Genomic DNA, 25,045 nt, shown 5'->3' on the forward strand with positions numbered 1-25,045 from the left:
CCCGCGCCGGGGCTGTACCTGCGGGCGCGGGGAGCCCGGGCAGCGGCGGGGGGGAGTCGGGGCGCGGAGGAGTCGGACCTGCACGGGATGAGAAGGTGACGCCGCCGGGGGGCACCGCTCGCTTTGTGGGGGAAGATGCTCGCCTACTGCGTGCAAGACGCCACGGTGGTGGACGTGGAGAAGCGGAGGAACCCCTCCAAGCACTATGTGAGTTGTGCCCCGCCGCACCCCCTGCTGAGGGCTGGCTGCGACCCCCAGGAAGGGGTGGCCCCTGGCTCCCGAGCGCCCACAGGGCAGCGGCGTCTGTGCGGTCACCCCGCAGGGCACTGTGATCTCCGGGGAGCCTTGTCTGTCCTTCCTCCACTCGCCCTCCCTGCTTTCTTTTTTTGGCATTGGAATTGGCAAGTGGCTGCCCTTGTCCGTTACACCGGTGAAGTCATCTGTCCGCCTGAACTTTGATGGACGAGGACACCCCCCCTCCCTCCAGAGGGCCCCGCACTGGTCCCTGAGAACCTCGGTGGGAGGAAGCACCTTCCTCGGCCTCCCTCGGGGCTCCGGTCGCTGGGGCTCACACAGACCCTGCTGCTCTCAGAGGCCGGCGCTGGGCAAGCCTCGCGCTGCCCCCTACTCTCGCCCCTGTCCCTGCCTTCCAAGGCCCTTGTCTCGGGGCAGAAGGAAGTGGCTGCACCCCCTGCCCCACCTCCACCCGCAGCCCCGAGCTGTGATTTCCTCCTTAAAGTCATTGTGTCCGTCGGCGTGAGGAGCGCTGTGGCTTTTCCTTTTATCCCTCCTCTGGACGTGACCCTTAGCCGGGTTCATTTCCTCTTAAGTGATGCCCCAGCCCCAGACAAGCGGGGAGGCCAATGTTTGCTGTAGTCTCTGAGGACCGCCCGCCGCCCCTCCCCCTTCCTCTGGGCGAACTTAATGAGAAGGGTCTCAGGTTGACTGGGCCCAGGTCCGGGGTCTGTGGGACCCCCTCTCATCTCAGCGGCCCTGTCTTCACATGCTTCGCGCCTTAGGAAAGAAACACGGTGTTCTTGACGCCCAGGGGACGCCTGTGTGAGCATCTTTGCTCTTGTACTTGAGAAAAAAGAAACAGACATTCGGCTGGGCATCTGTCAGAACACAGATGACTTTGGGACAGCTCGGCTGCATCTTATTTGCAAATTAGGCATTTTAAAGGGGAGGATTTAGAACTGCCCAAAGCATTAATTTTAACAATTAGAACAGGCTGTCGGCTGCTCCCCTCTATTGCACACGGGTCTCCGGAGTGCCTTTCATTTTCCTGTTGGAAGGGGGCGGTCCGCACTAATCTCTGCCCCAGGCTGCCCTTTCTACCTTTATCACCCAGAGCCCTGAATTTTTTATTTCTTTACCCGTGAGCCAATGGGACTGGACTGAAGTTGAAGAGAAGGTAAACTTGGAAACTAGTCCCATCACTGAGCAGGGAGCTAGATGCCCGTGGGGTATGTACCTTGGCATGGTCAGAAAGTTCTTTTGTGCTGCCTGATTGGGCAAATGTCCCCCACTGCCGTTTCAAGAAAACTTCCTTTGTAGAGCTGGGGCAACTAGTTGGTACTGTTCTGGGGAGAGATGTCCATTTCTACACTGTCCGACTGGCGGAGTTTGTTTTCCTGACTTCATTTCTCAGATGTTGCAGGCTAAATGTCTCTGTTCCAATCCTTGGTTAAGTTAGTAAGGTTGGCCCTACTTTCAACAGATGGCACTCTTTGCTCTGAGACCCACCCACCCAGGCAGGTGCCTCACCAGCTGTGAATTGTAGGTGAAACATCAAATTTGAACCCTGACCAGTGATGTCCAAGATTACTGATGCAGGAGAGGCTGGCAGCAAGCCATCAGTGTTGCCAAGGTGACCAGGAACTCTGCCGGGCAATATTGACAGAAGGGGAAAGAGCTGTAACTCGGAAGTTAGAGAATCTTGTTCAGAGCTACTCTGTTAGTTGGTGGCTGGGTGATCTCAGGCAAGTTGCTTAACCTCCCTGGGTCTCCCTTTCCTCATTTTTAAAGTAAGGAGAATAATGGTACCTGATTCGCTGTGCTGTCCAGAGAATTAAATGAATGATTGCTATAAAATACATAGTCTATTTCCTGGCACAGAGTAAACATTCATTGAATTGTCGTTGTTGTTATGTGCCATCAAGTTGCCTGTGACTCGTAGAGACTTTAGGTACTACAGACCTAAACCTTGCTCTATCCTGTGCCAACATTATTGTCTCTGACACACCTCCCCCCATTACCCCAGTCACTGAGTCAATCCATCTCATCCCAGGTCTTCCTCTCTTGCTCTGTCCCTCTAACCTCCCAAGCATGATGTGCCACTCCAAGGACTGAGCCCTCCTTGCAACATATCCAAAGTATGTTAGTTAGACAGAGATTCAGAATCCTTGTCTCCAAGGAGCAGCATAATGAATTAATATTCATGAAATTGTGACCATGAAAATACTTTTCAAAAGCAACTATTGACAGTCTGGCAAAAAAAAAAAAAAAGAAGAAGAAGAAAGATCATGGCTTTTAAGACGGATAATAACTTGTTCTGTGTGGAAAATAGAAAAAGAGTCTTATCCATTCCCCTTGAAATGATAATTTCCTCCCTTTTTATGGATACAGTCCTTCCCGGGACATCTCCACTTCCTATGGCTGAATCAATGACACTATGTTTGGGCAGAGAGTGATGTCACCAAACAGATGGGACCATCTAGAGCTCTGAGCAATGGTTCTAGAAAACAAAGGAGAAAGTGTTCTAAGTTGTGGAATCATAGAGCTTGTAGGGGCCCAAAGACTCCCCTGGCTCAACCTTCTTGTTTTACAGCTAAGGAAACAGAACCAGATTGGGTAAAGTAAATTGCCACACAGATCATCCTTGCACCTGGTTTAACTGTTCCTTCCCTAGAGTGTGAATTTTGCTCATTGGGTGCACCCCAAGACCTGGCAAGGGTTGACTTGCCAGGTGAACATCTGGTGGTAGCAGGGGACCTAGATGCTTGGGTCATTAGTACATAAGGTGGTTGCAGTTACTGTTGTTATTGTGTGCCCTCGAGTTGGAACCAACTCATAGCTGACCCTCCAGCGGGTTTTCAGAGACTATAAAATCACATGGGAGGACATTGCCCATCTTTCTTCCATGGAGCAGCTAGTGGATTTGAACCACCTGCCTTTGAGTTGGCAGTGCAACTCCTTACCCACTCAGCCACCAGAGCTCCTTGCATAATATAGGGGCATAGCACTAAGTAATAGGGTCCAGCAAGGCCAACAAGGCCAAGAGGAGCCAGTTGGTGAGGTGTGGCACTTAGCCTTAAGCTCTCCTCTCCTTGCTCGGTAGACACTACAAAGCAGAGGGTGAAGCCTTCTGGGTAAGGCTCTGCAGCGTGGTCAGCTGGCAGGACATACTGACCCAGTCAGGGGTGTTCTACAAGCCCCCTCCACTTAGAGACTCAGGCCTCTTTCTGGCCTCTCCTCTGCTGATGGCGAGTTCTGAGTGTGGTTGGGTAAATTGCAGGGCAGAGAGATTTTGTGGGATGTGTGTGTGTTAGCCAGAGCAAGCTGATGAGAGGCCTGGGGCCCGAGCAGGAGGGACTCTGCTGGCTTCAGAGCTCTGGGAACATGCTGCAAAGGTTCTCTCAGGACACCATGCAAAGGGTCTGCTCGTCCCCAGGATGACAAAGAGCTGTGCAGTCACAAAGGGTCTTGTGCTCTTGGTCTGTTTAGGAAAAGGCAGGCAAGTGACCTCTATCTGTCAGCCCCTGGCCTCCTTCCTCGTTGCTAAGCCCCTTCTTGGGGTGGGGTTGAGGGGACAGCTGTTGCTGAGGTCAGGCTCCCTGGACTCCTCCTTGTTTTTATGAGCTGCCCCCAGGGAGACCTTAGGTCAGCTGGCTTTGGCCTCACACCACTCCTCTTTAAACTGGTGTTTGCTGTAAACCATTGGGCAGCTCTCACTCATCTTCAGGCCTCCTTAGAACTCTGTGTACCCACATGCATTTGCAGGTGTATGTCAGGTCATCTGGTGGTAGAGAAGGGCTGGTTTATCTAAAACAAACAAGAAATTATTTCTGTTTGCATTTGGAAGGCATTGTGCTTTCACAGTCGTTTCCTTTCCCGGTTGTTTATTTCAGATAAATACCAGCCATGAATGTTCTGATCCTGCACAGGAGACTTCGCGGACCGCAGAGACTGGCCGTAGTAGTAGTTACAGCCGTGCAGCAGGGCTGGCGCCGACCTTGCTTCACAGGCATTGTGTCACTGGATGCCCTCAGTTCTGCGGTGGAGGGTCTGTGATCTCCTTACACACAGGGACAAGCCGAGTCTTGGGGAAGTAGGCCAGCTTGCTCAGGGCCCGCCAGTTAGTGTGAGGCTGGGCTGGGATTTGAACTCAGGTCATTTTGCCTTCAAAGGAAGATTTGAACACAAGCTGGGACCCTCCTCCTCAAACTCAAATGGCATTTTTCCAGGAGGATCAGGCCCAGGCATGTGCTAGAGTTAGGGGACAGTGCGTGGTGATACTTGAGGACTGTCTGATGGTCTGGGGCATTCATCCGGTGCCACCCATGTGGATGAGTTTGTAATGAACAATGGAAAGAGATCACTGTGGGCGGGAGGAGAGGAGGAGGTCCAGGATGCTGTTTGGTCCACTGACACTTGGAGTGTTGACTCCAGGCTTGATTGTGTGGAAGGAATACCTCCTCTCACATATTTAGAGCATCACAGACTTCGGACTTGATCTTGGGACTAGCTGTAGACTCGTTCATTTCTCTGCCTTTCATCCTCCCCTCTTAAGTCCTTAGACCATACATCCAGCTTCCAGAGAGTTAGAATATTCAGCTCATGAATGAAAAGGGTTTTCATTTTTTTTAAATATATTTTTTAAAGAAGAACATTTTTTTATTTTTTTAAAATTTTATTTTATTATTTTTGTGTGCGTGTACCGTCAAATCAGATCTGACTGGTACAGGAGGAGATTGCCCCTCCTTCCCCGGCAGAGCATCTGGTGGATGAAAAGGGTTTTCTTAAGGACAAGTTCCATTATAGAATTAGAGTGGTTGGACAGATTGGGGTTCAAACCCTGCCTCTGGCACTTCGCATCTGTGTGGACTTGTTCGCAGTTTCCTGCCCTTGTAACCTCACAGGGCTGTTGGGAAGTCCACCTGAGATGGTTTGAGTAAAGCGTCTACCTGAGTATCTGTACCCCCATCATAGACATTCAATGCATATAGTTCTTATGTTTCAGATCAAGACATTGAAGTACCTTGAGGATCTGGTAGGTGAAGCTTAAAAGGAGAAGACCAGGCCAAAAAAAAAAAAAAGAGGTCCAGCTGTTGAGAGTCTGATGGGAAACTGGGTCACACGCCCCGTGGAAAACTCCCTGTGTACGAGGGAGACAGATAAACACAGTGCAGCTGTCGAAACCTGGGGCGGACTGCTGGAGCTGAGCACGGGGGGCAGAGGAGGTGAGTTGGGAAGAAGAGAAAGAATATGGATTTGGAGAGAGAAGTAGGCCAGGTTCCAGGTGAGGGCAGAGCCAAATAAGGTCCTGGTCCCAGGTGAGTCTGCTTTGTTGCACACACTGCCTCTCTCTTTTTAATAAAATTTTTATTTTATACTGGTTTACTTACAAAGTTAATATACATTGTTTTTCACACCAGGTCTTTCCCATTTCCTTTACCCCTCCTCCCTCCACCCATCAAATTATGTGACCTTATGATTATGTGATCCTCACCCCTCTGCTCCTACCCGTCCCCCTTGGATCCTCATACACATTTTACTAATTATCTATTTCTACAATAACCGCTTTCTACAGTATTTCTCCTTATGGGACTGAGTTAGTTCACTTAGCGTTAGGCTCTCCAGTCCCTCCCAAGTTAGGCACCGTCTCTCCTTATCTTCCTCTCTGTCTCTGTCTCTCTCACACACTCACATACTCACACATCCCACAGGAACAGTTTCTTCTTCTTCTCCGGGAAGGGAAGTGATCTAGGGGTGATTCACAAGCTTGACCAGGCTTATGGAACAACCAACCACATCCTTCAAGCCTGTTGGAACCGGGAGCTCAACCAGCCATTTGTCAGGAGCTGAGTGAGAGTTTTTTGGGCACAGATCCGGGTTGGGATCACCATGTGTGGTGGCCAGCAGAGAGGTGGGGGTTGGGGGGAGGTGCAAATCAGCCTAGTTGATGTCAGAGGACACTGGCTCCAGCTCCAGAAATATAAATGCCAGCTGCTGCCTTGGCCAGAGAGATGTTCTGGAGGCCTGAATGAGTTAATGGACAGTGGAGACTGAACTCAAGGAGGTTTGTCAGAAGATTCTGGACTTGAACAGCAGTTGCTTGGAAATTACCTTCTAATTTCCTTAGCCTGAGTCATTGACCATAATATTTCTTGGCCAGAAGGGGGAAAAAAAGTATTAACAGGCAACTGTGTTCTCTTCTGCCTCTTAATTAAATGAAATAAAACAAATAATGGATTTATACAGTAGTTACACTTCTTTGAGTTCTGAGAATCCAGGAAAGGGATTGTGGCTCAGGATAGGGATCCAGGGAACAGGAAGGACAAGGGGTGTGTGTGGGAAATGAGGTGGGGATGCTGGTTTTGGAAACAGATTCTGTGTGAGGGCCAGAGGTGTTCTCTGCCATGGCAATTGCCAAAAATAATGAAAGCTCCCGAAGAAGGTGTCAGCTTTTCAAAAGATGCTGCTTCCAGAGCTGCGTGGGTCAGTCACAGGACAGCAGATGGACAGAGCGGACAAGGGCCTGGATGTGAGGGTGGGAGGGGTGAGCCTCAGGAAAGCCCCTCGTGCTCCTGGGTCACTTCCAGGTAGGTGGCCTCAGCAGCAGCAGGAACTGAGTCTCTGCTGTGTGCAGGGCGCCAGCCAGAGCCAGCGAGGATGTCAAGAGGTGCAAGTGAAGAAGGGGCAGAAAGGACTGCTGCGTACAGGCAACGCGGGAGGTGTCGCTGTTGTCAGATGCTGTTGCATCAACTGCCGACTCTCAGCGACTCTGTGGACCGCAGGTCAGGACCTTGTCAATCCTGCAGCATCCTTACTGTCTCTGCTGGTCTTAACGCCCACTGTTAAGTCACTGTGTCAGTCCACTCACTGAACCTTTTCCTCTCTTGTTCCCTTCCTCTGCCTTTTGAAACATGCTGTGCCCTTCTAAGGACTGGCCTTTCCTGACGACATGACCAAAGTATATGATGGTGCTGCTGGTGGTTGATGTATATCTTGAAGTTGGGACCGCCTCATAGCTGACCATCTGGTGGGTTTTCAGAGGCAGTTAATCACATGGGAGGAGATTGCCCATCTTTCTCCATTGGGGCAGTTGGTGGATTTGAACCACATGCCTTTGGGTTGACAGCACGATTCCTTACACCTTAGACACCAGAGTTTGGAAAACCAAACCCAAGACCTGTTGCCATCAAGTTGATTCTGACCCATAGCATCCCTAGAGGACATGCTGGAACTGCCCCAGAGAGATTCCAAGGCTGCCTCTTCACCGAAGCAGACGGCTGAACCTTCCTCCCTCCAGGGACTGGCATCCTTTTTTTTGGTTACCAACCGAGCACTTAACCTCTGTGCCACCAAAGCCTATAGAGAGAATTTTATTTGAGCTTTGTAATAACCACATAAGGTGGGTAGGTGCTTTCATCCCCATTTTACAGATGTGGAAATTGAGGCTCAGAGAGTTCATGTGATTCTTACTCAGGGTAATTCAGGGAAGTACACACTGGTCTCTGACACACATGCTACTTTTTTTTCTGTTAGAGTGGAGGAGTGTGAGAGAGGTATCACCTGCCATCCAGTGCAGCCCCTGCCAGGAACAGGAGAGTTGTGTCAGGAAGGGCTGTGTGGTTGGAGATTCCCTGGGAGGGAACCACTTACCAGACATGGGAGGGACCCAGTGCAAGTTCACTTACCTGGCTGAGTCTCAGTTTCCTCACCTGCAACAAAGTAACAAGAAATATGAGGAATTAGAAACTAGCTTAGAGGGTGAAACTAGGTTGTTCCTTGGAGAAGAGATTTTGAAACTCTGTTTCACATACTTTGGGCCTGTTGCCAGGAGGACTAGTCCTTGGAGAAGGACATCATGCTTGGAAGAATGGAGGGTCAATGCGGGAGAGGGAGACCCTGGATGAGATGATTTACACAGTGACTACAGCAATGATGACAGGTGTGTCAGAGAGAGTGAGGTTGGCTCAGGACAGGACAAGGTTCAGAGCCATATGGATTGCAGTTGACTGGATGGCCCACAAGAACATAAGGTCGCTACAAAGATGTCTCCGAAAGCAAAGAAGGAAGCCCCTGCCCCTCCCAAAACTGAAGCCAAAGCAAAGACATTGAAGGCCAAGAAGGCACCCAAAAGGGCATCCACAGAAAAAAAAAAAAAAAAAAGATCTGCACATCACCCACCTTCCGGTGGTCTAAGACGCTGAGACTCTGAAGGCACCCCAAATACCCCCGGAAGAGCGCCCCCAGGAGAAACAAGCTTGACCACTATGCCATCATCAAATTTCCCCTGACCACTGAGTCAGCTATGAAGAAGATAACAACACACTTGTGTTCATTGTGGATGTCAAGGCCAACAAGCACCAAATTAAACAAGCTGTAAAGAAGCTCTGTGACATTGATGTGGCCAAGGTCAACACTTTGATTAGGCCTGATGGAGAGAAGAAGGCCTATGTTCTACTTACTCTTGACTATGATGCTTTGGATGTTGCCAACAAAATTGGGATCATCTTAACTGAGTCCAGCGGGCTAATTCTAAATATAAATTTTTCTCACCAAAAAAAAAAAAAAGAACATAAGGTCATGGTGAAGATTAAATAAGTCAAAAAAGTAAAGAGTTTAGAACAGTTGCTGGCAAGTATTGAGTGCTGCTTAACTGTTCTCTGTAATTATTAAATCCTAAAGTTAGGAGTTGCAGTGCACTAAAGGACTTAGAGCTGATCAGAGAATGGAGAACACCCAGGCCTGGAGTTTTCAGCAAAGGCTGTCTTCAGAAGGCAGGCTTCATAGTGGGCCTTGAGGCATGCTTAAGATGTAGATGAGACGGGGGGTTTGGGGTGGGGTGGGGGCAGCAGAAATGACATTGTAAGCAAGGGGAAAACAAAGGTATTAGAGGGGATGATGATGTGGGCATAATACCCAGGGAGAGATAGGTAAAGAGGAAGGTGGGGCCACCTTCTGAGAACCCCAGTACCTCTGAGGGATTGCACTTTACTAAACCTAGGTCAACTTTTATTGCGCAGAGATCTCTAAATCTTTTATTCTCAAAGTGGGATTAGGGGCAGGGCTGAGTGTCACCACGGGCCCTTCTGGTGGATTCTAAGACTGATTCTAGGCTTGTTCTTGTAGCCAGGGTTGGAGCAGAGCTAGGTAAGGTCTGAAGCTGCTTTCTTGTTCTGCTTTGGGATCCCACCTGGCTGGTGGGAACTCAGCTTCTCCATTTTCAGATTGCATCCTAGAGGTCTCTGGAGAGTGAGGTGTTGGCTGGTTTGGGCTTTACCAGTGGAGGCTCTGGCTGTGGTGTCTTTCCGGGGTGGGGTGTTTGCCACCCACATTCCCTGCTCTATAATCCCCTCTGGGACAAGAGCGTTAAGGGCCTATCTTTGTAGGGTCTGGGAGCTAATGCTAAAGATGGAAACATCTATGCTAATTGTGCCTTCCACTTCAAGATGTAGCTGAGTGTATTTTGGTTTTAAATGCAGTGCTTCACACTACCTCTTCTTTGACCTCCCACCACCTCCCAGCCCTGTGTGGTGACCTTGGAAGAACTGAATGAAGTGCAGGATAGTCCTTCATGCCGTTGAATCTGGTCTTGCCTCTGTTGGGTTTATCCATCTCATGGAGGGCTACGCTCTTTTCCACTGACCTCCTGCTTCACTAAGCTTGCTGTCCATGTTAGTTAGTTCCCTCTGCTGCTGCTGTACCAGAAATATCACAAGTGTGGTTTTAACAAACGGAATGCTCCTCATTTAGAGCTAGAAGTCTGAACTCAGGGCACTGGCTCTAGAGGAAGGTCATTGTTTCTTTTTGGCTCCAGGTCCTCAGAATTCCCTGACAGTCTTCATGTTGTGTCACATCTGTCTTTTCCCATCTGTGCGTCCTTGCCTGCATACCTGATCTTCTCTTTTTATATCTCAGAAGTGATTGGTTGAAGGCAAACCCTGCACTGGTGGGACCTTGTCAAAGTAACAAAGAAAACCCTCCTCCCAAATGGGGTTACATCCCCAGGTATCACTTCAGAATTGATGACACTTATTTTGGGGCACACAGTTCAGTCCATGGCAATGTAATTTTCTGGCATTTGGTCTTCCCTGATGATGTGTCCAGAGCTAAAAACCTTACTGTCCCTCACTGCGGAGGAATTTGCTGGTTGCATTTCTTCAGAGACTGATTTAAAACTATAGCTAACCTACCTACTTCTGACCTGCCAAGAGTTACAATTCTACCCATATTTGGTAGATGAGGTTGTGAAGTTGGGGTTTTGAAATGTACTGTTGAACACCACACAGCTGATCGGCTCCCTGTGGAAGAGGCTGTCTCAATCCAGGCCTGCTGTTTGCAAATCTTGCCCGCACCCCCCCTCCCAGTCCCCAGAGAGACTCCACAGCCCCAGCTCACACCTACTTTGGGTTACAGCTGAAGGGATGAGGCTCTGGAGCTTGGCCAGGTCACTTGTCAAGCTCTGTATCTTTCCTGTTCTACATTTTCATTTACTTACCTGGAGAATGGGCTGTTGTTCCCTTTCTCACCTGGCCTGCACACAAGAGATGAAATTCTGTAGGGACGTGAATATGGTAGCTCATTGATAAGGAAATGTGCTGTCAACCTAAATTGGTACATGGTTCAAATCCAGCAGTGCACTTTTGGCAAGCCAGCCACTGAGCACCCTGTGGAGCATTGGACGGACATGCATAAGGCAGCTGTGGAGTGGAGTCAGCTCCACGATGGCTGCTTACATCCCGAGAAGGCTCTGTCCTCAGGGAACCTACCCCTCCTCTGTCTTTCTCAGTCACCTGGGTCCCTGGCCCTTGGGGAATTTTTGAACAAAGCCTCCCTACCCAGAGAGTCTGATGGTCTGATAGTGTCAGCCTGCTAACCTAAAGGTTGACATTTCAAAACCACCAGTAGCTCTATGAGAGTAAGGTGAGGCAATCCCTTCCTTGTTAAAATTTATAGCTTCTGAAACCCAGTGGAAGCCACTATGAGTTGGAATTTACCCAAAGGCAGCGGATTCCTGCACTGAAAATCCTTGTAGACCAGGCTGATGGACACACTAGGCCCTCAGTGAATACCTTGCTCTGGACAGCCACCTCTGAGAAATGTGCTTTGCTGGGAATTGACCATTTTTGTGAATGGGAAGGGGCAGCCCCTTGCACCCCACCTCTGCTGCTCTTACCTGGTAGGAGGAAGTGACACCCCGGCCCCTGAGCCAGCAGAGGGGAAACAGCTGTGCTTTCTGCCCCTGTACCGGCTGCTTTTCCTGGCTCTTTGCTGTCATTTCCTTTTGGCTGGTGAGGAAGCCACCCTCCCCAAGCCTGGGTGGAGGCATGCGGGGTGGGGATGGGGTCTTCCGCTGTGCATCAATGCAGCGTAAATGATGTGAATCCCCGGGGTAACCTAATCTGGCTCTGGGATCCCTTGAACTTCAGACCCTGGAAGTTGATAGCTTTTATCAGATCCAAAGGCAGTTCCAGGAAGTGAGGGGTGGGGCTGTTGCCTGGTGCTGATCATGAACCTGCAGGGTGGACCAGGTGGGGCCAGCACTGATGGGTGTGGGCCACTTTGCACTTTTGCAGCCACTCACTGTGTGGCCCCTGGTGGAGAGCCCTTGCTGGTTCCTTTTGCCAGGAGTATTCTCACTTGGTGGTAATTAAAGGAGGCTTTGCCCCTCCCATCACTGCAGCTACCTTGCTTGGAATCCTGCTTGCTGCCAGGCCCTGCCAGCCGTTTCATTTATAATCCATGATCCTCATACAAGCCCTGAAGGTACACACTTATTTTTATTTTTATTTATGTGTACAATGGCTTGAAGATCTACATTTTTAACCCATTTTACATATATGGAGACTGAGGTTCAGAAAGCTTAGACCCCACAGTAAATAAATCACAAACCCAACGGTATTTAATTGTAAGTAAGAGTGGCATCCACTTCTGAGATAGCTTGCTTCCGGAAACTCTATGAACGTGGAGAAATTATATAGTTAGACAATGATATAAAAGTTATACAAACGTTCAGGTCTTTCGTTCATAGGGTCTCTATGAGTCATCTACGACGACTCAACAGCACTTAACAACAACAACAAGGGTTTTTAATGTCACCACCCCCAACATGTGCCCAGTTCATACTGTCACTGTGCCTTATCCAATCTCAGGGGTAGTGAGGGCCTCAGTTGGCCCCACATGGTGTCACCCTGTGGAGAGGTGCTGTTTGCTGAGAAGTCCTGCCTGGCCGTGTTGGTCCACCTGTGCATACTGAGTGTGGAGGGATTGTCCCTGTCATCTGAGGGAGCTGCTTTGTTAATATTTCATGGTAGGCCCGATTCTGACCCAGCTTTATTCCGTTTCCTGATGGCGCAGGCCCAAAAGGCTATTTTAAGGGCCTCGGCTGTGTGGGAGAATTTCTCTCTGCAACAACAGAGGAGGCCGCCTGATGGACTGGGCACACTGCTGCCAGTGGCTCCCAGCACTCCTGAGCACTGCCTCCTGGCCTGGTGTTTATCAACTGAACCCTGAGTGTAGTGTCTGGCACCTGGAAAGGGACTCTGTCATTTATCAATGAGGGGATGGTGGCTCCCCAAACTCCTGGAGGTTGGCCAGCTAATCCACCTCTCTCATCTAAACTTTGGTGTCAGGCTCTTGCTGGCAATTTGATTCTGATTCAGGGACCCCGTAGGACTGAATTGGATGGGCCCCTCATGATAGCCAAGGCTTTACCGCTTTAAGGGGGCGGGCTGCCACGTCTTTCTCCAGGGAGCAGTAGCTGGTGGTCTCAAACCGCTGACCTTTTGATCTTTTGTTTTTGTTGTTGTTGCTTTGAATATATGCTTTACTTTTAACATCAAATTCACTTTAAATGCTTGACATGTAATTTAAATGTCTAAAAATATTACAGCTATAAATTATTTGGTGATATGTATAGAATGCTACATCTCTGGATAGGCATATTTCACACACAATTCCAATTAACCTTGGGAGGTAGCTGACTTTTTTTTTTTTCCTATAATTATATTTTATTAATTTTCATAAACATTTACAGAGATTTTGGGCTTCCACTCATTCATTGTTGTACTATTCTCTCTACCCTCCTCCCAGTTTGTTCTTGTCCAAATGCCACAGTGCTTGTCAAAGCCAGTTCTGATTAATCTTCTTTGTCAGTGTATCCTTTGCCATTCCCTATCACTCCTCCCTGAGAGAGACTTCACCCTGAGTCATAAGGAAAAGGGGACGGCGTATTCTCTTAGCTACTTCCTGCTGAAAAGGGACGCTGTGGGTTTCAGGGTGAAGATCTTCTCTCACTACTCTAAAGGGCCCCTTTGGCAGTAGGAAACACATAGACTATTATGGAGATTGATTTTGGAATTCAGATGCACTCTTATTGATTGTGCTTGGCTGTACATGTACATATCCTTCAAGATGTATCATGGGGGTGTTGCAACCTAGAAGACACAAATTTGACTAACAAGTTATAAGTACATGAGTCCAAAAATTATGGAAAAGTAAAAGAAAAGATTCTTTCATTGTTTTACAAACACTCCCCCAGGTCCCCTTCACCATGCAGCCCTCGCTCTAGTCTCCTGTGATGACAGAAATACCCAGTTACATCTCTCTTTTAGACGGTTCTCTCCCTCCTCTGTTTCAGTGCAGTATACATTATTGAACCCATCTTACTCAGTCTCTCCCCAACCCCAGGTAGCTGACTTCTTAATCACTGCATCGCTAGGGCTCCTAATCCCTGTATTAAACCCAATCCAGGCTTCCTCTTCTCTAGGCGAGTCTAACGCAAGGCGTCCCCCCCCCCCACATTGAGTTTCTGAGGCTGCAGACCTTGATAGGCAGGCTGCCTCGTCCTTCACCCACAGAAAGGCCAGTGGACTTGAACTACCAACGTTATGGTTAGTACTCTAACACATAACTCACTATGCCACCAGGGACCTTATTTAAATAACCACAACATAGAGGGCTCTGGTGGCCTAGTGGCAAGAAGCTGCACTGCAATCCCAGAGGTACGCAGTTTGAATCTACCAGATGTTCTGCTGGAAAAGGAGATTCAATCTCCTTCTGTACCAATCTCCTGTACCAGCCAGATCTGATTTGATTGTACACACACAATAATAAAAAGAAAGAAATAAAATAACCCCCACAAGCTCAAAGTCATGGCTGTGAAGTCAGAACTGACTCCTAAATGACCCTATAAAGTAAGACACCTCCTCTGTTTGTAGGTGAGGAGACCGGGGCTCAGGGATCAGGGAGCTGTAGCATCTTGTCCGCGCTGACTCAGTGCTTTCCCTGGGCCGTCATGACAGAGGAGAGAAAAACCTGTGAAAACCAGGACCTAAGCAAGATGGAAACCTGGAAAATGCAAGTGTTCTCTGCTAAAAAGTAAAACCGAAAAGACTGTCCAAAGTTAAAAACTTGGAAGCCTCAGAAAAAGTCAGCGGTGCACTGAGCTCTGCCTCTCACGGCTTCCCTGGACCACAGGGTGGATGGGTGGTTTGTAAGAACAGAAACTTGTCGTCTTGCAGGTCTCGAGGCGACAGGCGTGGGCCCTGGTCTAGGCTGTGTTAGTTTCTTCTGAGGGCTCTGAGAAGGAAGCTTCTAGGCCTTTCTCCTAGCTTCTAGGAGCTTGGGAGTTCTTTCTGCTCTTGACCTGCAGCTACCATGCCACGTGCCTTCCTTCCTTTGACTTCCTGTCTCTGTGGATCTTGTTTGTGACACAGTCATGTGGATTATTAGCCCTCAGTTCAGCATGAGCGGTTCTGGTGGCCTAGTGGTAAGAAGCTGCATTTCTGGCAATGTACAGAAACCCCAATGAGGCAGGCAGTTCTATGCTGACACGTGGTGGTGGTAGGAATCGGAAATCAATTTGACCGCGCTCAACAATAACAGCAACAACCCCCCATGATCTCCTGCTGCTTTAACTGATCTCCAAAGATCCTACTTTCAAACGAGGTACAGGGGTCCAACAGACTTTGCAGGGAAAACACAGATTTGAACCTTGATCTCCATGGCAATAAAGCCTGTGGTCTTTCCACTGTGCTCCTTGGAAGTGTGCTACCTCCCAGTCCAGGAAGATTGGGCAGCTGTTTGAGAGGAATTCCCTTTTCTTCTCCGGCCCCAGCTAGAAGCACCTCCTGTCAAATCTAACTACACCTAGTTTGGTCAAAACCGGCCTCTCTGCACCCATCAGGTCTAGTCTTTGTGTCTGCATTTCTCGTCTGGTGTGTGCACACATGCAGAGGTGTTGGCCTAGACTTTGGCTCTAGTCTGGTTGGGAAGGCTGACAGCACTGCTCTTGGCTCTTAAAAGAGGGAGAGGGCCTCCAGGAATGCTGTGCAGTGGGCACTGCCATGGCAGGCTGAACCCCCCCTCCTTACTTAGTGGGGTCTACAGGAATGCTGTACAGTGGGCATTCAGGCTGAGCACCCCTTACCTTGTGGGGCCTAAAGAAATGCCGCGCTGTGGGCATTGCCGTGGCAGGCTGAACCCCCCCTCCTTACTTAGTGGGGTCTACAGGAATGCTGTACAATGGACATTCAGGCTGAGCACCCCTTACTTTGCATGACAGCGTCTGAGAAGCTGGAGGTAAGGGAGCTTGTCACGGGGGTCCCAGATAAGCCTTCAAAGGTCTGGGTTAAGCCCCAAACCACCTGCTCACTCTGTCTGTCCTTCCCCTCCATCCCCTCTACTGACACGTGATGTGGTTGGAGCTGCTTGGGATAAGATAACCAGCCTCTCGCTGCCAAGAATGGACCTGCGGCCACGTCTGCCCTCTATTTTGGGCTTCAGATTTCTGTTCCCCTTGAAGGCTAGTCCAGAGGTGCTCTTGAAGGTCTGGTTCTGTGAGGCTCTGACTGGGGCTCCGTGTCTTTGTCGGAGATGGGGGGATATAGCCCAATGGTGTGGTTAGGAGCAGGTGTTTAGTTCCCTGGCACTTTCAGCCTTTGCCTGCTCAGGCAAAGCCAGGCTGTGGCAAATCAGATGAGCTCAAGTGCCAGCCAGCAGGTGCTCGGGGCAAGAGATGTGGGCAGGGCGCTGAAGCCGGTGTGAATGGCCACACTGTCTCCTATTAGCTTGTTGGTCTTGGTCAAGTTTCTTTACCTTCATGGGACTCAATGTCCTAATCCTTAAAATGGGAAGATTAATACAGCTTAACCCATAGGGTCGTCTCTGCATAGTGCCTGCCATGCTCATGGTAGCTTGTGGTCATCAGTGTCGTGATTATCCTTCCTGATTTTGCTTTGTTTCTGCCATCTCTTAGAAGTGTCCCTGCCATATTACTTCAAAAATATTATCCTCTTTCCCCTGAATTTTTGTTGTATTTATTATTGTTACCTCATTTAGCTCTTACCAGGAATGTCTGTGGGAGGTTCAGCTTTTGGCAAGGCTGTGTCTTGAGTGCTTGACTGATGGAAAAGCCCCCAGAGGAATGGACCTTGATCAGACACAGAATCACGTTCCTCATTCATTCATTCATTCATGCATTCTGTTTCTGGAAGCTCCCAAGCACTGGGAATGCAGCCTTTTAAAGCTTCTATTCTTGTGGTTAAAGAAAAGCAATAACAACAAAGGGAGGTCTGGTGGCTTAGTGGTAAGGAATTGTACTGCCAATCTAAAGGCAGGCGGTTTGAATCTATTGGCTATTCTGAGGGAGAAAGATGACAATCTCTTCCCATATAATTTATAGTCTCTGAAAATTTTCTTTGAGTTGATTCCAACTAGATGCCAATGAGAGAGAGAGAGAGAAAAGCACGATATCTCTCCAAAGTCTCTGCAAATTTTCATTGAAATTAATAGATTGAGATTCAGTGGTATAGGCATGGGTGAGGGACAGGCCCACTGTGTTGGTGACATTATGTAAAGACTTTAGGGAGGTGAGAGAATGAGACATGTGGATATTTGAGAGAAAAATTATTGAAGGAAAGAGAACAGCAGTTTTTAGGTCACAGGGTGGGATCACAGGGAAGGGTGAGGAGGCTGGTTTTGCCTGATGGAGTCAGGGATGGTCAAGGAGAGCTATAGGCTATGGGATCAGCCAGGGAAAAGGATTCTAATTGAGTCTGTACCTCAGAGCACTTGGCAAAGTGCTCTACTCAGCAGGAAGGTGTGTTCTTGATTTCGTGAAGACTGAAACAGGCAAAACATAACCTGATAAGTTGTTTGACAGCTTTCTCCCCTTAAGATGGAAACCTTTCAATGAATGGAAATGGGAAACACAGAAAGGGAATGGAAGAGTGCTGTTGCAATGTGAACTTTACAGTCAGTGTTCTGAAACATAATGACATCAATTGTTGGATGGAAAGTGAGTTTGCTCTGTAAACTTTCACTCAAGTCACAATAAAAAAATTAGTTTTAAAAATGGAAAGGCTTCATAGTACAAAAAGGCTGACAAACACAGCCAGAAATACACAACTAGGAGAGGATAAAATGGATGAATAGGACCTTCTAGAGATTAACTCCCTGCGCCCATCAAAAACTTTTCCCAGTACGGTGAAAAGAAAACCTACTGACTGGGAAAAAAACAGTTGATAATACCATCTCAAACAAGGGTCTCCAAACAAAAGTTTACAGAATCATACAGGACCTTATAGAATCATACAGGGCTTTCAGAAGAAAGAAAAAAAAAAAGACTAATAACCCAGTTATAAAATGGACAAAAGATACAGAAATACTTTTCACAGAGGAAGACATTTGGATTGCCAACAGACACATGAAGAATGCAAAACCGCTGGCAAGAGGAGATATGCAAATTAAAACCACAATGAGATACAATCTCACTCCAGTAGCAGTGGCAAAGTTTAACAGGACAACAAGTAATAAATGCTGGCGAGGATATGGAGAGATAGGAACTCTCATACACTGTTGGGATTGTAAAATGGTATAACTACTCTGGATGACAGTTTAGCATTTCCTCAAAAAGCTGAACATAGAAATTCCGTCTGACCCAGCTATTCCACTGCTGGGAATATACCCTGAGAAAAAGAAAACTGAGAGATAAATGGAGTTTGTACACCAGTATTCACAGCAGCAGCATTATTCACCATCTCAAGAACATGGAAACAGCCCAGATGTCCAACCAAAATTGAATAGACTGAGAAATTGTGGTACATTCACACAATGGAATACTATACAGCATGCAGGAGCAAGTCTTTAAAAAAATTTACTACCTAACTTTGGAGGGACCGGAGAGAATTATGCTGTGTGAACTAAATCTCCTAAGAACAAATCCTGCACATAACCATTATTGTAGCAATAGAAAGATAACTAGTAAAACGTGTATGAGGACCCAAGGTGGGAGGAGGATGGGAGCAGAGGGGTCAGGATGGGCGGGGGGGGGGTCTGTCAAAGGGTCACATGATTTGATGGGTGGAGGGAAGGGTGGGTAAAGGAAATGTCAAAGATCTGGCATGACAAGATAACGGTGGGCATCGTTCAATGATGATTTATTTTCTAAAACATAAAGAATGGGAACTATGTATGAAGCACAGTGTGAGTGAAGGATAGTGTGAGACACAATGAATATGAACTTCATAAGCAAACCAATATAAAATATTTTTTTTTAAAATGAGGGGCTTTCTGGAAAGAGGGACCCAGACCCACCATCAGCCATGTCCAGGATAGGAACTCCAGGGCCACAATGAGAGTGCACATGTAGAAATTCTCACTAAATGAACATTAGCTGGGAGCCTGAGGGTGGAGGGAGTGTATCTGCAAAGGCTGTGTTCTTTGGGTCCTCTCATTTTTTTCTTTAGCTTCTTAGTATTAGAGGATCTGGATTACCCTAAGTCGCTAATCAGTGTGTTAAACTCCTTGGAAGAAGCTTGCTTTCCCTTAAAACATCTTCCTCTCACCCAACTCATTTGTTTCTAAAATATTTTTATGTGGGTGTAGAGACTAAGGGTTGCCTGATCCAGGCCATGATCTTCACAGTTGCTTGCTATGCATTAGAGAGCTGGACAGTGAGTAAGTATGACAGAAGAAGAATTGATGCCTTTGAGTTGTGGTGCTGGAGAAGAGTGTTAGACATACCATGGACCACCAAGAGAATAAATAGGTCTGTCTTAGGGTGAAACCAAGTTTCTCCTTGGAGGCTAGGATTTTGAAGGTCCATCTCACATACATTGGGCGTGTGGCCAAGAGGGATCAGTTCTTGGAGAAGGACATCATGCTTGGAAGGGTGAAGGGACAGCGCGGAAGAGGAAGACCCCTTATGAGATGGATTGAGGGACCAGTCGTTGGAGAAATACATCATGCTCGGAAGGGTGGAGGGACAGTGTAGGAGAGGAAGACCCTGGATGAGATGGGTTGAGGGACCAGTCCTTAGAGAAGACGTCATGCTTAGAAGGGTGGAGGGACAGCACAGGAGAGGAAGACCATGGATTAGGTGTATTGACATGGTAACTGGGGAGATGGGATTAGGTGTGTCAGAGTTAGTGAGACTGGCGCAGGATAGTACAGGCTTCAGAGCTTTTGTACACAGGGTCGCTATGAGTCATGTGTGACTCAATAGCACATAGCAACAACAACAACAATTTAAAATTGTGGCAGTTTGTTGTTTGAAACTTGATACACTTGTTGCTACTAAGGTTATATTGTGAATGAGGTTAAAATTCTCAGGCTAGCCCACCTTTCTCATCCATAGGATGGGCAGAATTCTAGTGCCAAGGGCCAGGTATCTTTGGTTCTTCTGTGGGCTTGTCTGGGAACCTGACTCTATCCAGGGAAGCTGCCTTCCAGTATTAACAGAGAAGAAAACTCCAAGACTAATTAATAATTATAGCAGCTGACACTAATTAGGAAGCCAGCCTCTTCCAATCATTTTATTTACAATAGGCCTATGAGAAAAGCACTGCCATGGTTCTTTCTTTACCGATAAAAGCATAGTTGTTGTTATTGTTAGGTGACGCCAAGTTGAGTATGACTCATAGCAACCCCTATGAACAACAAACCTGAACTCTGTCTTATCCTGCGCGGTTCTCACAATCTCTGACACACTTGAGCCCATTGTTGCAGTCACTGTGTCCACCTGGTGGAGGGTCTTTCTCTCCCTCAGCGTCCCTCCACCTTTCCAAGCACGATGTCCCTCTCCAAGGACTAGCCTCTCCTAGAAAGATGCCCAAAGTGTGTGAGACGGAGCTTTGTCATCTTTGCCTCCAAGGAGCACTCTGGCACAGACGCATCATTAGTTCCTTGGCTGAAGTCCTAGATGGGAAAGAGGCAGAACTGGGCTTCAGAACCAGGCACTGGGCCTTGTAAATTTGCAGGGAATCTTCTTACTCCCTGGGGGAAGCCCAGGTTGGCTGACTTAAGACACTTGTTAGGTGCTGGCAAGAGGGGAGTTAACGTGGCAGTCAGGAACCAAAAGCTGGTGACTGGTGAGCAGTCTCACTTTCTTCCCCAGACAGGAAAAACCATTTGTTCCTGGAACCTGACCCTGCAGGGGGTGGGCTTGCTCTGTGTGTGTGGGGGTGTGTGTGCGCCTGTGCATGCTTGCTCTTCCTGGACCATTTACAAGTCTGGGCACATGGGGTGTGGGGAGGGGGCCGAGGAGGGCTCGGTGTTTATTGGTGGAGGCCAGATTAGAGTGTCTGGAGAGATTCTTTTGTCACTTGGAGCACCAGCTCTTACTGAAGCCCAACAGGTGGCCGCAGGGACTGTTGCTTTAGCTGAGAGGAGGCGGCCTCCCTAGCCTGCTGCCCAGTTTATTGTTGGAAGAAGATGAGTTCTAACTAGCCCTTCCCTCTTCCCTGGCCCCAAAATAAACAGCAGCTGTTGTTGGCTCTAACATCTTGGCTGCCCGTTTGTCAGCAGCCTGGCTTTCACTCCACCCCACACTCTGGTTTGATGGCTCGGGATGTTGGGGGTTGCCTTTGCCCCGGGGCACACCCTGGCTTGTCCTCGTCCAGGTGGCTTCAGCCTGTTGGCCACCCTCTGGCATTATCTCAGCCTGTCCTTCTGTGAGGCAGGTCCATGTGGTGGCCACAAGTGCAAGACCCTCATGCTGGGCTTCGTGTCCTTGGGCAGGTAGCTTAACTCCAGGCCTCAGTTTCCAAATCTATAAAATCAGCCGCTGGTATGGATATTACAGGCTGCACGAGGATGAAGACAGGTGATAGAGAGGCAGCTAGCCTGGGTGGTTGAAGCTTGGGTTTGAACTCCAGCTTCACCTCTCAGGGGTCCCAGGACCTTGAAAGAGATACAAGCTTCCCACACCTCATATCTTAGGGTTATGGTGAGAATTAAATGGTTAATTGTGCAAAGCCAGGCACAGAATACAAGCTCCATGAGAGGGACAAAATATGCCTCCTTTGCTGGATAAAGCAGAACCAACCTGATTGCCAATAGCCCCCCAAAAGAACTGTGTGTGCACGTTCACTTAAGAACTGATGGAAGGCTTGCTCTCCTAACGTGACTTGGGGTCTGTTCTGAGCTAATTTGTTGAATTCATTTTGTGCCTGCGGTCAGAACTTCCACTCGGATGTGAGGGTCGGGTGGAACCAGTTATAAAACAGGACAGAGGGTGGAAAGGAGAGCTGGGTTTCAATTCTTCTTGGCAGTGGTTGTGCTGATGTCATGTGAAAATGAAAAGAAGGTCCGGGCTGAGACCACATCAGCTGGAGGGTCGATCACCCCAGAGGCTCGGCCTGTCATCTCTAGGCGAGGTGGAGGGAGTGGGTGTGTCACCCTCTCTGACTGCTCCGTGCCCAATGCACCCATCGGCCGTGTGCCCAGTCACCTTGGCTTGCCCAGATCTGGTCTCTTGGAAGTTCTCTGGTCCCCTCTTCCTTCACCCTCACTTTTGGAAAAGTTACATGGAGAAACCTTGTTAGGGCTTCCAGACCAGGAAGGTGTCGTGCTTCCAAAGAGAAGGGGCAGTCTGGTTCCAGAAGGCCAGCCCTTAGCCACTTTGCCACATTGCCACCCTCACCATCAGGAGAACCAGACCCACTGGGATCGAGTCAGTTCTGACTCATCGGGACCCACCACTGGGTTTCCAAGGCTGTAAGTCTTTCTGAGAAGAGATGGGCCCGTCTTTCTCCTGCAGAGTGGCTGGTGGAATCGAACTCCCAACCTTTTCATTAGCAGAACAAACCAACAAATAGGCCATCAGAACTCTTTCATCAGATGGCAGGATCTCCAGATGTTGGAACTAGAATTAGCTTGTTCTCTCTCCTTGAACAAGAATTGATGAACACTAAAGAAACAAAGATCTCTGTGTCAGCACCCTTCTTAAAGGGCCAGCCAATCTTCTTAATGGGCAGGGGTGGGGTGAGAGGAAGGGCCTCTGTCCTGGGGGTTTGCCCTGGAGCTGTGGCCCCAGAATTAGGACCAAATGGAGGCTTATTAGTTATCACAGCACCTTTTTCAGAGGATTGTCAGCTTAACAACTCACCACCATTGAGTTGGAACCAGCTCTGGTGGCTTAGAGGTAAGAAGCTGCACTACAATCCCAGGGCACGCAGTTCACGTCCACCAGCTGCTCTGCAGAAGGATGGACAGTTTCCTCTCAGGAACTTACTGGCTCTGAAACCTCCCTGGAGGATCGGCTTTGACTTGGTTCTGACTTGACGGCACACAGTAACAAGTGGGTTTCCAGAGGCTAGAAATTGCACGAGAGAAGGTTCCTCCTCTTCCCACAGTGCAGCTGCTGGGTTTGAAGAGCCTGCCGTTGGGTTGGCGTAGAAACTCCTTGTAGGGAGGGTTAGAGGCGATGAGGAACAGTAGCTCCTGGTGCCGTGCTGTCCCTATGTAAGTGTTCCTGCCGTCATCCATCTGAGGAGCTGGGTGGCCCTGGTCGGCAGTGCACTGCTAGCCCAAAGGCTGTACTCACTGGGAGTTCGAATCTACCAGCCAGCTCCACAGGAGGAGATAGGCAGTCACCTCCCAATGTGATCTGCGACCTTGGAAACGTGTGGAGGGTCAGCTGTGTGAGTTGGTTCCCACTTGACGGCGGTGAGCTTTGTTGAGTTTTTTTGCTGTTATCTGAGCTGACACTGAAGGTGGAGTTGGCCTCCCGGTGGGGCCTGCTGGATGTATACTCAGAATTCTTTATAGGGCCACATGGTGTTGGACCATGGCGTCTTGGTTGAGCTTGTGGAATGTTTCTGAGAAAAAGGAGTTCAAATGTTTGGAGGGATAGGAGATTGAATCCTGATTGTGCCGTTTCCTAGGAATTGGCCTTTGGAGGAATCATTTCATCCTTCTCAGCTCAGCTCCCTCATCTGGCTGCCATGTAGGGCTGTGCTAAGGACCAGAGCTGGTATGAGGCATCCAGGCATCCCTTGCCTTTATGGTCACAGCCACAGGCTAGGTGAAGAGGTGGTGCTGGTAGAGGTGGATGCTCAGGGCCTTCTCCCAATCTGATTTTTCTGGCTGGTACCCTGAGGTCAGCTTCCCCTGCATCTCCTCTCCAGAGGAGTCTCTGGATGTTTACTGTGGCGGGGCTGCAGGTGCATAGGGTGATGGGAGACCTCCTCTCATGTGTATCTTGACTCCTTCAAGGGACCCTGCGAGGAAGTGCTCCTAGAATCCTGCTGCTTCACAGAGAGGGGAGGCCGAGGGAGGATGCCCTGCCCCAGGTCCCCAGAGCTTACCTGAGATCACCTGCAGCTCTGTCACAGTTCTCAGCATACAGATGGGTTTCCATCTCAAGCTTTCTAGTCTCTTCTTGTTTACTTAAGGTTTTTTCCCAGCGCCACAACACCACAGCACCACAGAAGCTTGCTCTTCCCAAGCAGGTTCACCTGCCAGAGGTGAGGGAGAGTATCACACCCAGTAGGGTGGATGAGAATTACTGTCTCAGGTGGTCTGTGGGACCCTCAGATCTCAACACTGAGCCCAGATGGCCATGGAGGTAACCTGCTCACTAGTGCACATTTTATGGCCTTTGTCTTTTTCTTGTCACACTCTCCTAACTTCCTGGGACCCTCTCCCCAGCACAGCCTGCACCCATGCCATCTTTTTAGGGTCGGCTTTGGGATAAACCCAAACTAAGGTAGCACATTTCTGCTAGCAAATAGTAGAACTAAGCCACACACCCCCTGCCCATGACTCCCACTTCCCAGACCAGCCTGTCTTTTTTTACAAGCTTCTGTGGTTTTCATTATAAAGAAGTCAGAAAAGAGTCTTGCCCAATGCAGCATATTTTTGATGAAAGATGAATAGCTCTGGAGTGATTAGCAGCTGAGTACTTAACAAATGTAACAAACACGATAGCTTCTAGGGACTCAGCCAGTGCAAGCATGTCCAGGGGATGCCGGGCCTCTGAAACATGCTAACCTGACCATATATATATGACTTGTGCCAGCAAAGAAAGAAACAAGGGGCTTCTGGATAAATAGAAATCTGCTCACTCTTTTCACCGCAGGTCAGCGTAGCAGGAATAGTGTTGCTGTCTTAGGAAGCAGAGATAAGGGGGTATGGACTACTGGCTTCTGTGCCCAGGTGCAAGATTCTAGGCACGTGCGAGCCACTGTGCGTGTTTGTTGTAAATTTCCTGACTGTAAAGTCTGGCCAGTTGGCATAGAAATGGGCACAAGGAGTATGAATGTTTCTTGTACCAATGTTGGAAATTGCAGAGACTGAATGTCCTTAGAGATGGTGAAGAGATCTTTAATACAAGAAAGGAGGAAGTGTCTGTGTGTGGGGATGTGTGTGGTATTTAGGAGAGTGTGTGAATAGCAGAAACATTGCATTCATACATAATCCTACGGGTCACCTTTATTTTTTATTTATTTATTTTTTATTTTTTTATTATTTTTGTGTGAGTGTACCGTCAAATCAGATCTGACTGGTACAGGAGGAGATTGTCCCTCCT

The 25,045-nt window shown here is 48.5% G+C and overlaps 1 protein-coding gene across 1 annotated transcript in view; it reads left to right on the plus strand.

Moving 5' to 3' along the window:
• Nucleotides 1-135: 135 nt before the first annotated feature.
• Nucleotides 136-25,045, plus strand: part of SH3PXD2A (SH3 and PX domains 2A) — a 270,833-nt gene continuing 245,923 nt past the window's right edge. Inside the window, exon 1 of the mRNA XM_006879958.1 lies at nt 136-207. Coding sequence (XP_006880020.1) covers nt 136-207 — 72 coding nt within the window. The remainder of the gene's footprint in view (nt 208-25,045) is intronic.

Source organism: Elephantulus edwardii, unplaced genomic scaffold (assembly GCF_000299155.1).
Source record: "Elephantulus edwardii isolate Elephantulus edwardi_28Jun2011 unplaced genomic scaffold, EleEdw1.0 scaffold00006, whole genome shotgun sequence".
Taxonomy (NCBI): Eukaryota; Metazoa; Chordata; class Mammalia; order Macroscelidea; family Macroscelididae; genus Elephantulus; species Elephantulus edwardii.